We start from the raw sequence: 11,937 nt of genomic DNA on the forward strand, positions 1-11,937 counted from the left end.
TGATAGCCTAGCATGTCCCTGAAAGCCCCAGAGACCCCCCCCCCAGTGTTTCCTTCTCTGTGGGTCTGCCCCTGGGGTGTCCAGGACATCTGCTGCTAATTTCTGTGTCTATCACTCAGCTGCTCTTAAAGGGGCCAGTCAGCTTGAGTGGTAAAAGATCACCAGATACAAAAGAGCCACCTCCAAGATGTGGGACCGGCTTAGACTGCTACAATGTATTCTAGTCCATGGACCTGGGTCTGCCTGCCCCCTTATATGTTACAGACCGTGGTTTAACAAAGGACTTTCTCCTCCTGAATTGGGTTCTCTGTAAGAACAGAACAGATCGAACAGATGTGTATATTAAAAGAATCTCTTAAATCGGCTTATGTCGAAATAGTAACCACAGTTGGCTACATCCAAAAGGCTGAGAACCTGATAGTTGCTTGGCGCCTGGCGACTGGATGTCTCAGCCACGGAAGCAGTCCCACAGTGGCTCTCTGTCTCTGGAGAGGCTGATCCAGTAGCTCCTCGGTCAGGTCAGTTCACCTGTCCCAGTATGTTAGCGGAAGTTTGAAGGGTTTCTGGAGAGCTGCTAGTCCCCCAGTCAGCAATGGAAGCCTGCAAATGCTGATTGTAAATATCATGGAAAGGACTCGGCATCAGCCACCGTCAGTAACGGGGTAAATCAACTCAGCAGCAAAGGAGAATGCTAACAAGCCCTTTCTATCTGAGCTGCCACTAGAAGGTGCAGTCCACAATTAGGGAGGGTCTTCTCCCAGCGATTGAGACAATCAGGACAGCTCTTCAGCTGTGGCTTCTTATTCAGGTGATTCTAATTTGTGGCTGACATTAAAACCAACCACCATGCTTCGCTTCTCCCAATAAGGGTAACTCATAACATTTGTTTGTTTGTTTGTTTCTTTTTTTTTTTTTTTCTTTGTTGTTTTTGAGACAGGATCTCGGTAGATAGCTCTGACTGTTCTGGAGCTCTGGAGACCAGGCTGACCTCGAACTCACAAAGATCCTCCCGCCTCTGCCACCCATGAGCTGGGAGTAAAAGCATTAGCCAGCATGTCTGGCTCACTCGTAACTTTTATGTGTGTTTATCTTTATTTTGCTTTATTGTGACCGGAGCACTTAGCATGAGATTAATGTGTTTCGGGGTATCACAATGTTATGTGACAGGTCTCTACAACTGATTCTTACTTCACTCACTAAACACTGGCCCTCAGGGCTGTAGCTGTGGCTCAGTGGTTAGGGAAGGGAATTGCTCTTTTGGGAGACTGGAGTTGGGTTCCCAGCACCCATACCATGCGTCTCACAATTGCTACCTAGAGGTCAGAATCTCTTCTGGACTCCATAAGGTACCCACAACAGACGTGTGCACATTCTCACATATGAAGACACACAGAAACACATAATTAAAAAGAATTAACTTTTCGCATTCCCCAAACCATCAATATATTCTGTAAATGTGATTGTTTCAGATATTAGCGGAGTCGTGCAGTATCACTGACTGATTTCATGAGAGCCATCTTCCCAGCCTAAAAGTCATTTCTTTTTTATAAATAATTAAGCCTGTCGGTGGGGGCACATGCCTTTAACCCTAGTGCTTGGGAACTGAGTTTAAGGCCAGCCTGGTCTACAGAGTGAGTTCCAGGACAGCCAAGGCTACACCGAGAAACCCTGTCTTGAGAAAACCAAAAACTAGAAATACTTTATTTATTGATATTATTGATTGGTGTTTTTGTCTGCATGTATGTCTGTGTGAGGGTATCAGATACCCTGAGAGCTGGAAGTACAAGCACTTGTAAGCTGCCACGAGGGTGCTGGGAATTGGCACGGTCAAGAGCAGCCAATGTTCTTACCCACTAAACCATCTTTCCAGCCCCAGATCATGCCATATGTGTGTGTGCGTGTGTGTATAAATACACAGATATATATACATATATACACATATATATATACATACATACACATATACATATAAATATATCTTTTTTTTTTGTTTTTTTTGTTTTTTTTTGTTTTTCGAGACAGGGTTTCTCTGTGTAGCCCTGGCTGTCCTGGAACTCACTCTGTAGACCAGGCTGGCCTTGAACTCAGAAATCCGCTTGATAAATATATCTTTACAGCTACACATTTTCTGCTTAGCACTGCTTATTCTGCATCTCATAAGTTTTGGGGTGTTTTTCATTTTATTTTTTCAAGATACTAATTTCCCTGTGATTTTTCTTTGGCCAGTCTGTGTAGACATGTTGTTTAAATTCTACAGAATTGTGAACTTTCTGACCCCCCCCCCGTTTGTATGTGTGTGTGTGTGTCTGTCTGTCTGTCCGTGTGTGGGGGGGTGATGTGTACATATGCATGTGTGTGTTCATGTGTGCATGTACATGTCATGTGTGTGAAGGTCCACATCGGGTGTCTTTTTCAGTCACTTTTTTTTTTTTTTTTTTGAGACAGGCCTCTCACTGAACCTGACTAGTCAATTCAACCAGACTAACTGGCCTGTGAGCCCATCAATCATCCTGCCTCCGGCCTACAGCACAGCACTGACACACCCAGCTTCTATTTTTGATGCTGGGGATCTGAAGTGGGCTTCTCCTGTCTACACAGCACTCTCCCTAGACTCCCCATGCACACCCAGTCTTCCTTCTGTTGCTGATTCCTTTTTGAAGCTTTTTAATGCATGTTTATTTCATGTGTGTCTATATGTGTGTGTGTGTGTGTGTGCGCGCGTGCATAGTTACACGCAACCAGAGGACAACTTTAGAAAATTGGTTCTCTCCTTCACCCCGAGAGGTCTCAGGGGTTGATTCTGGGTCACAGGGCTTGGCCGCAGGCCCCTTTATCTGTTGTGCCATTTCATTGGCCCTGCTAATTAATGATGCCTGATTTCAATCTCTTATATTCAGAGAATATAGTTTTCATTATTTCAATCTTCCTATTTATAACCAAACACAGTGTCATCTGATGAATATTCCATGTGAATCTGAGGAAACTATTTAGTCCATTCTTGCAGGGAATAAACTAGTAGGTTCAATTATCACACTGTTCCTTCATAATCCTCTCTCTAGTCATTCTATTATTCTGTCTAGTTATTCTATTGTTATTGAAAGGAGGTATTGAAGTTGTTGACTATTATTAACAAAATGTAATAATATACACCCTTTGCCCTTTACAGTCTTTTGTGTGTTATATGTGTATATTTGTATGCATGTATGCGCACCTGTGTGTATGAGTGTGTGTATGTGTGAGTGTGTGTTGTGTGAATGTGTGCATGTGTATTTGTGAGCGTGTGTGTGAGAGTGTGTGTTTGAGTATGTGTGCATATGTACGTGTGAGTGTGTATGTGTGTGTGTGCATGTGTATATGAGTGTGCAAATGTGTGAGTGTGTGTATGAGTGTGTTGTGTGTGTGCATGTGTGAGTGCATGTGTATGTGTGAGTGTGGGGGGAATGTATGTGTGAGTGTGTGTTATGTAAATGTGTGTCTGTGTGAATGTGTGTGTATGCATGTGAATATGAGTGTGTAAATGTGTGAGAGTGTGTGTATGAGTGTGTTGTATGTGTGCATGTGTGAGTGCATGTGTATGTGTGAGAGTGTGTATGTGTGAGTGTGTGTCTGTGTGAATGTGTGTCTGTGTGAATGTGTGTCTGTCTGTGTGTGTGTGTATGTGTGTGCACATATAGAGCCCAGAAGTTGATGTTGGATGTTTTACTCTTTCACGATCCAGCTAGCATTTCTCCTGATGAACCTGAGGCTTCTCATTTTAGCTAGACTAGCAGTTTAGTGAGCTCTGGGGATTGCACCAGTGGTCCTGGCTTGTGTGTGGGTAGTAGAGATCTGAACGTTACCCACTGAGTCACCTCTGCCACCCCTTATATTCTTTTTGGAAATCAAGATGACTTGTGACTACCTCCTGCTCCCATGCCAGGCTCTTTGCTGACATCAACTGTCCCCATAACAGCCATAGTTTCTGTTCCAGATCTTTTCTTTTATTAGGTAAAGGAGCAGTGTGTTTTTTAGTGACTTCCCTAGGGGAAGAGGCTCAAAAGGCGGAGATGGCTGGTCCATGCAGAATGAATGCTCTCTGGTATCATTTATACTTCTGTAGAAAGTCACAGATCCTCATCTTGATCGTAGGGTCTAGTGTCGAACAGTCCCAGTTTGGTAACTTCACCAGTCGGTCATGAGCCTCCCAGAAGAGGCCAGAACCGATGGCTAACTCCACCCGCATGCGCCATTCAGCAAGCTTGGAGCTGACGAAGACATTGTAGTTACCCCCCATTGGCTGTGGATAAACAAAATGGGAGATGTGGTCAGCACAGGAACCATCTGTACCACCAGCCTCTGCAAAGAGAGAGTCACGGGGATACAGAAGCCTCGCAGGTGGATGGGGCCCGGAGTGCTTGCCTCTTTTATCTGTCTTCTTCCGTTCCTGGCCAGTTGATAATCCCAATGATCACGGGAGAGGAGGTTCCCCCCCCAAATAATCCCAATGATCACGGGAGAGGAGCCCCCCCCCCCAAAAAAAAAAGTGAGGTCGATGAATTGTGGAGAGCATAGAGGTCAAAGCATAGAGCCTTGTGCTTGATGCAGGCCAGAATGGTTCTTCTGCTGCTCTACACTACACATTGGCCAAGGACTAACGTTGCTACTTTGAATGCTGGCCAGAAACTATGATAGCCTCTATGAGAGAGTCACGGGCTGCCTGCCTCTTTCTTGGCAAGTTGTCTAAGCTATGCAGTCTATGGGAAGCAGGCAGAGAAGAACTTGATCCAAGATAAGAACTCCTGACCCAGGTAGCAATATGTGTCTGGCCTTCTTCCAGAGAAAGCCCTTATTTCCAAAGGAACGGGGCTCAATTTCCCAACACACACCATGTTGTTTCTTCTGCAATCAGGCACGAGGGCAAAAAGAAGAGGCTCACCATGCAGCTTGCTTAGCAGTTTAGCTGCCTCATTAAGAACTGTGCACCTGGGGCTGGAGACTGCTCTTCCAGAGGTCCTGAGTTCAATTCCCAGCAACCACATGGTGGCTCACAACCCTCTGTAATGGGATCCAATGGCCTCTTCTGCTGTATCTGAAGACAGTGATAGTGTACTCATATAAATTAAATAAATAAGTAAGCAAATGAAATAAATCTTTTTTAAAAAAAAATGCACCCACAGCCGGCCAGTGGTGGTGCACGCCTTTAATCCCAGCACTTGGGAGGCAGAAGCAGGCGGATTTCTGAGTTCGAAGCCAGCCTGGTCTACCAGTGAGTTCCAGGACAGCCAAGGCTATACAGAGAAACCCTGTCTCAAAAAACCAAAAAAAAAAAAAATGCACCCACAGTGTTCCAAAGCCCCTCCCCCACAAAGTGAGGTCGATGAATTGTGGAGAGCATAGCGGTCAAAGCATAGAGCCTTGTGCTTGATGCAGGCCAGAATGGTTCTTCTTCTTCTGCTCTACACTACACATTGGCCAAGGACTAACGATGCTACTTTGAATGCTGGCCAGAAACTATGATAGCCTCTCAAAACACTGGCCAATGGGCTGAGACTGAAGTTCAGTAGATAGAAGTAGTTACAAAACAGCAAACCACAAAACAGGAATTGCGTGGTATACCTGTAATCCCCACACTGCAGAGGTAGCATCAAGACTGTCAAAAGCTGAAGGTCATTTACAGCTAAATAGCTAGTTTGAGGCCAGCCTGGGACACAGGAAACCATATCTTAAGAAAAGAACATTCGAAAGCGTCTAAATCAGCTCTCCCGAACACACCAGGTAGCTCAGAATTGAGCACCCGTTGTAAAAGCCATGAGAAGCCGCAGTCGCCTAGGTTTGCTTCCAGTGTACAGTGGTGTCCTTGGCTTAGACCCAGGGTTGGGAGCGATGTCTTGTGGTACTGTGTTTGGAGCTCTGAAAAAAGAGGAAACTGGGGGAATGCACACCACAAACCTCTGTACACTTCCTGGAGATACCAGAGGGAGGAGTGGGCATCTGGGATCTTTCCTGGTGTACCATATTTTCCTCTGCATCCCTGGCTCTCCCTCAGGCTCCTCCCCATGCCATGGAATCCTTATTGAATTCCATGATCATGCTATTCCCTGATTCAAAGCCTACACTTTTTTTTTCCTGTCTCTTCCAAGTGGGTCCAGGCACCCAGACATGGCTCCCACAACCTTCCAGGATTTCCTACACACTCCTCAGACTCTGGTCTCTGTCCATATAAGCATTTCCCCTCTTCCCAGACTTGTGTCCCCCTCCACCCCATACCTGCATCATCTCCACCAGTGCCACCAAGTCAGCCAGCGAGATGTGGTCCCCAGTGATGAACATCTTGTCCTGCAGAAACTTCTCCTCAAATTGCTGTAGGTTTCTCTTCACCTCTTCCAGCGTCTTGTCTACCCTCTCAGTGGGAACCTCCTCTCCCGTGATCATTGGGATTATCAACTGGCCAGGAACGGAAGAAGACAGATAAAAGAGGCAAGTACTCCGGGCCCCATCCTCCTTCGAGGCTTCTGTATCCCCGTCTGCTAGATAGAGCTTGGACAGTTCCAAGGATGTTAAAGTGATTTGGGCCATTCTCAAGCGGCCATGTGTTCAGAAGGATACGGAGGCCAAGGTAACAATGAATCCTGTGGCTTGACAGTGTCTCACTTGCCAAAGGTGATGTGTTGGGAGTCCAGTCGTCATGGTGATGTGAGACTGGGGAATCTTTAAAACATGGAGTCTAACTGGGGGTGCTGCCTTCAGAAGGGACTGAGGTGGACATGGTTAATACTTAGAAGACCAAGCTATTATTAAAGAACAAGATTGGTGCCCTGCCCCAGATCTGGCTTCCTGTCTTAGAACTTACTTCCACTGTAACAGCATCTACAAGGAGGCCCTCTGTAGAGCTGGTGCCATGCTGTTTAGACTTCCTGTTTCCAAAACCACAAGCTAAATAAACCTCTTTTCTTCATAAGTTACCCAGCCTGAGACATCTTATTATAGCAGTAGAAAATGGACTTTTAAAAGAAAAATCACAAGGAGAAAATTAAAACTAGGGATATATGTGTGCTGGTTGTCACCGATAAATCGACTTATTCAGCAAGACCAGGACTGGACTTGAGGTTTTCTGACCGTCTTCCCCCTGTTCCTGAGCCCCAGGCTTGGTCATCCTCACCTTAATCCACAGGATCTTGCTCATGGGCACCTGAATAGCGGTGTGCTGCCACGCCATGAACTCGTCCACACGGGCGCGCATGTGCAGGTCTGGTGGGTACCAGTGGGAAGGCGCGCTGTACTTGCGGCATAGGTAGAAGAGGATAGCCACACTAGAGGAAGGGCAAGGCAATGGATGGGGGCACTGTTTGTACCTTCTGAGAGCCCTGACACCACCCCAGCATGGCCTGATTCAAACTGGATCTTCAGCCACAGACAGACAATAGGAAATTCCACCAGGGGAAGGAGGAACCCAAAGGGTTCGAAAAAGCCCGCCCCCTAGCTGTCAGGTTAGTCTGATGATCAGCAAGAGCCGGGGAAGATCTGAAGGAGGCACAGGGGTTGGGATGGATGGGCGGTGCCAATAGAGAGAAAAGAATGTGAGATTCTAGCGGGAGCACCTGGATAGTGGGGACATGTGACTGGAGAGACAATCTGGCTCATGGGGAGTGAAGAAGGAACTGCCAGAGATAATTCAGGATGGGTTTAGACTTAATTTAATTAATATCTCTTAATTTTTAGTTTCTGTGTATGAGGGTTTTTTTTTTCCCCCATGTGTATGTCTGAACATCACTTGTATGTCTGGTGCCCATATCCAGGCTGGAGGATGGAGTTTGATCCCTAGGAACTAGAATTATGCAGACAGTTAAGGAGACACTGTGTGAGTACTGAGAACCAAACCTGGATCCTCTGGTAGAGCAGCCAGTGCTCTTAGCTGTAAAGCCATCTCTCCAGCCCCCTAAACACTTAATCTTTAAGATCATGCAGGATGACAGCATTTATCCCTCCAGCTAGAAGAGGTGGAATAAATCCCAGGATGCCAAGATGGTAGCTCCAGCAATAAGGCAGCAAGAAGTATTGGTCTCTCAGGGATGGGCGTGGGATGAGGTAGGAGCAAAGGATACAGGAGAGGGCTTCAGAGGGAGGGATGGCCCAAGCTTGCTCACTGACAGTGTAGGAAATGCTACAGGACAGAAAAGTCAGTGTCCATCATTAACAGCAAACACACAGAGAGGCCAGTGAGAAACAAAGCCAAGTAGGGTTTTTTGTTGTTGTTGTTTTGTTTTGTTTGGGTTTCTTTTTTTTTGGTTGTTTGTTTTACTTACATCAGGGGTTAACACCAACCAAAGAACATACACAGGTTGGACCTAGACCTCCCTGCTCACCTGTAACAGATGTATGTGCAGCTTGGTCTTCATGTGGGTCCTGAACAACAAGCGGGCAGGGGGTGGGGGGATGAGGGGTTGGGGGGTGCTATCCCAAAAGCTGTTGCCTGCTTGTGGGATATGTTCTACTAGCTGGGCCACCTTGCCTGGCCTAAATTGGAAGGGAAGCACCTAGGCTCGCAGAGATTGAAGTGGCAGGGTTGGGGGAAGCCCCCCCCCCCGCATGCTCAGAGAAGAAGGGGGGATGGGGAAAGGATTGTGGGAGGGGGTGACCAGAATCGAGGCAGTGAGTGGGATGTAAAGTGAATAAGTAAAATAAATAAATAAATAAATAAATTTATTTATTTTTAAGAAAACAGGGGCCGAGAGAGTTTGAATGTCCCCACTAAAACTCAGATGGACATTGACTTCCCACTGGGAGGTTTTAGGTGGTGGGGCAGTTAAGTGTAATCGACTCGCAAGGGCAGATTGATTCATGTGTGGCTAAAATAATCATTAGGTTACCAGCCTGTCACAGGTGGCTTTGTGATACAACAAACAGGCTCTGGTTCGCTTGATTGCTCACCATGGTGTGATCTCTGTGTTGCCAGGACCCATAGGGAAGGCCCTCAGTGGTTGCTAAGTGGGTACCAGCTCCACTCTCGTGGGCTTCGCAGCCTCTAGAACCATGAGCTAAACAAAGACAGCCTCCTGCTCTTCACCGTCGCCCACACCACCATATTCAGTCAAAGCAACCCAATACACACTAAGACAGAACACAGTTAAAGAGGGGCTGGAGAGGTCACTCGATGGTTAAGGGCACTTGTGGCTCTCACAGAGGATCCTGGTACGGTTCCTAGCACCCACATGGCGGCTCGCGACCATTCACAGCTCTGTTTCTAGGAGATCTGATGAGCTCTTCCAACACCCCAGGCACCAGGCATGCACACAGTGCACATATATGCATGCAGGGAAAATATTCACACACATAAAACAAATGTGTGTGTGGGGGGGGAATCAGGAAAATATTTATGATGCAATCGGAGATGAATGTGAGCTAACTATGGATGAAATCTGAAAAGGGCTGATAAGTTTATTGGCTGTCATAATGGTATTGGGTGATGTATCTTTTTTTTTTTTCTTCCGAGACAGGGTTTCTCTGTGTAGCCCTGGCTGTCCTGGAACTCACTCTGTAGAGCAGGCTGGCCTCGAACTCAGAAATCCATCTGCCTCTGCCTCCCAAGTGCTGGGATTAAAGGCGTGCGCCACCACTGCCCGGCTGATGTGTCTTTTAGAGTCTTTATTGCTTCACAGGATGTCCATAAGCAGTCATAGGTAAAGTGATGGGGTGTTTGAAAGGAAGGGGAGCGAAGTGTAGAGGTGGAACTGGGGTGAAGCGGATTAGCTACAGAAGCTGGGAGATGGTGGTGCTCTGTGTGTGTATGTGTGTGTGTGCATGGATGTGCATGGATGTGCATGGATGTGCTGTGTGTGTGTGTGTGTGTGTGTGTGTGTGTATACATACATTTTTCTATAGCATAAAAGTAAATAGGCCAGGCCTGATCTTGCACACCTTTAATCCCAGTACTCAGGATATACAGACAGATGGATCTCTTGAGTTTGAGGCCAGTTTTGTCTACACAATGAATTTCATGCTAGTCCAGACTACATAGAGAGACCTTACCTCCTCTCAGTAAATAAATAAACAAACAAATATGCTCCCAATGAGTCTCCCAGAAAGAGCAGAGATGGTGGCAGGACTCTTACCTTTCAGATAAGAGGAACTTGCCATCTCTGAGGCTGGGAAGCTTCCTCAGGGGGTTGATTTCGATGTATTCCTTGCTATGATGGTGACCTGAGGGGGCAGGAAGAGTCTGTGGCGTTGGAAACCCCAGAAAAAAAAGAGAACTTGGGCTTCTAGAAACAAAATCTCCCTTCTGTCCCCAGCCCTTGTGACCTCCCTTCTCCAGGGATCAGGACCACCTCTTGGCTTCCAGAAGCTAGAAGTTCAGCCTTCACTCAAGGCCTGTGTGTCAACCTTAGCCCTAGAGGACCTAAGTGTCGCCTTCTCTCTCATCACCTCTGGCTTACTCTACCTCTCCTTTGAGGAGATTGGTCAGCTGAATCTGGCAACTTGGGGAACACTGAAGATGCACGCAAGGTCCCTTGATGTCTCCAGAGAACTCCATAGCAGGTAGGAACATTAACTGCTCCTGGCCAACTGTTTGTATGAGGAAACCCTAAACCCTGTGGGGAGGGGAGGGCGTGCACCACATCTCTTCCATTTCTGTAGCTCCCAGATCTCTTTAGTCTAGAGCCTATGTCTCTTCAAGCTGAGCTTTTACAGACTCCTCAGAGTCTTGGATTCTGATCCACTGATCCTCACATGGGGTATGCGGGTCTGTGCACCCCTTAGTATATACTTTTTCATACTTCTTTCTTCTTTCTCCTCCTCTTCCTTTTTTATCTGCCAACGTGTATGTGCACATGATTATCAAACCAAAGGTTTTGAGTGTGGCACGCTAGGCCAGTGTTTTCTCGCTGAGCCACGATCCTAGTCCCAGAGCAAGTTTGAACACTGGGAAGGGGTGAGATCAGATTGGAAGATGATGGATGGGCACAGGCTGAGGAAGGGTGGGCACAGACTGGAAGAAGGCAGGCACAGGTTGAGGGAGGGCGGGCACAGACTGAATAACAAACACACTGTTGCATGGAAGTGGGTCTGTGTCCTTCACCAGCCTGGTTGGTGGGTGCTACAGATAACAAGACTGGAGACCTCCAAAGATGATGGCAGAAGCTCTAGCCTGAGAATCTTAGGCTCTCCTAGCATCCTTCCTTTCTTTACCTTCAAAGATCCTATTTGCCCCAACAGGGAGACATTCATTCTTGGTGACCAGCAAATGTAGACTAGATGGGACATGGCCTGATCACCTTGGTATCTGTTTCACCTCTGCATCCCTTGTTGACCTTTGACCCTCAGAAACACTTTCTAGACCAGGCTTCCTGGCAATGCTAGGAACTGACCTTTTAATAGATCCACAAATTGGAAGTCAAAGGGGATGCCATTCTTCCTGGCAAAGATGTAGACGGCGCGGCAAGGTGCTGACAGCAGGTCCATGTAGAGCTCCAGGCCCATGATGAAATGCTTTTGGGGGGACCCACAGCTACAGCGGGTGTCCCACAGACCCAGCCTGTGGCTAGCCTGAGCGCCTGGCTCTAGGCCCTCTTCCACTTGAGCTGAGGAACCTGCATTCTGGAACTTCTTCACCCTGGTGTTCCTATGAGGCCAGTCTCCTGGAATTCTTACAATAGCAAGGATTCTGAGGAGAGCTGGGGGTGGCACAGGACTGGGATAGGCTCCTATTATGTGTGTGCTCTGTGGCTTGGCCTCACAGGCACCTGTCTGAGAAGGCCCCATGCTTGAGCATTCCCAGGGCCACTCTCTCTCTCTCTGCAGAACAGGACAAGAGAGGCTTTGCAGGTCCAGAAGGGGGAAAAAGACAAGGACTGAGTTTGCATAGCCTGGAGTAAAGACTGGGGTATCCATGGGTAAATCTACCCTGAAACGTGATTGGGAAAGGATTGGAAAGAGGTAGTTGCTACATTTTGGATTTTG

The 11,937-nt window shown here is 47.1% G+C and overlaps 1 protein-coding gene across 1 annotated transcript; it reads right to left on the minus strand.

The window, feature by feature from the left end:
* Positions 1–3,961: 3,961 nt before the first annotated feature.
* Positions 3,962–11,591, minus strand: LOC117724532 (glutathione S-transferase theta-4). Its single transcript, XM_034524403.2, has 5 exons — positions 11,346–11,591; positions 10,089–10,176; positions 7,139–7,289; positions 6,247–6,423; positions 3,962–4,276 (listed from the first exon to the last, which is right to left on the minus strand). Exons 1-5 carry the CDS (start codon positions 11,455–11,457, stop codon positions 4,082–4,084), a joined length of 723 nt encoding a protein of 240 aa, XP_034380294.1. The 5' UTR covers positions 11,458–11,591; the 3' UTR covers positions 3,962–4,081.
* Positions 11,592–11,937: the final 346 nt, after the last annotated feature.

The sequence above is a fragment of the Arvicanthis niloticus genome, chromosome 20 (assembly GCF_011762505.2).
Source record: "Arvicanthis niloticus isolate mArvNil1 chromosome 20, mArvNil1.pat.X, whole genome shotgun sequence".
NCBI classification, from domain to species: domain Eukaryota; kingdom Metazoa; phylum Chordata; class Mammalia; order Rodentia; family Muridae; genus Arvicanthis; species Arvicanthis niloticus.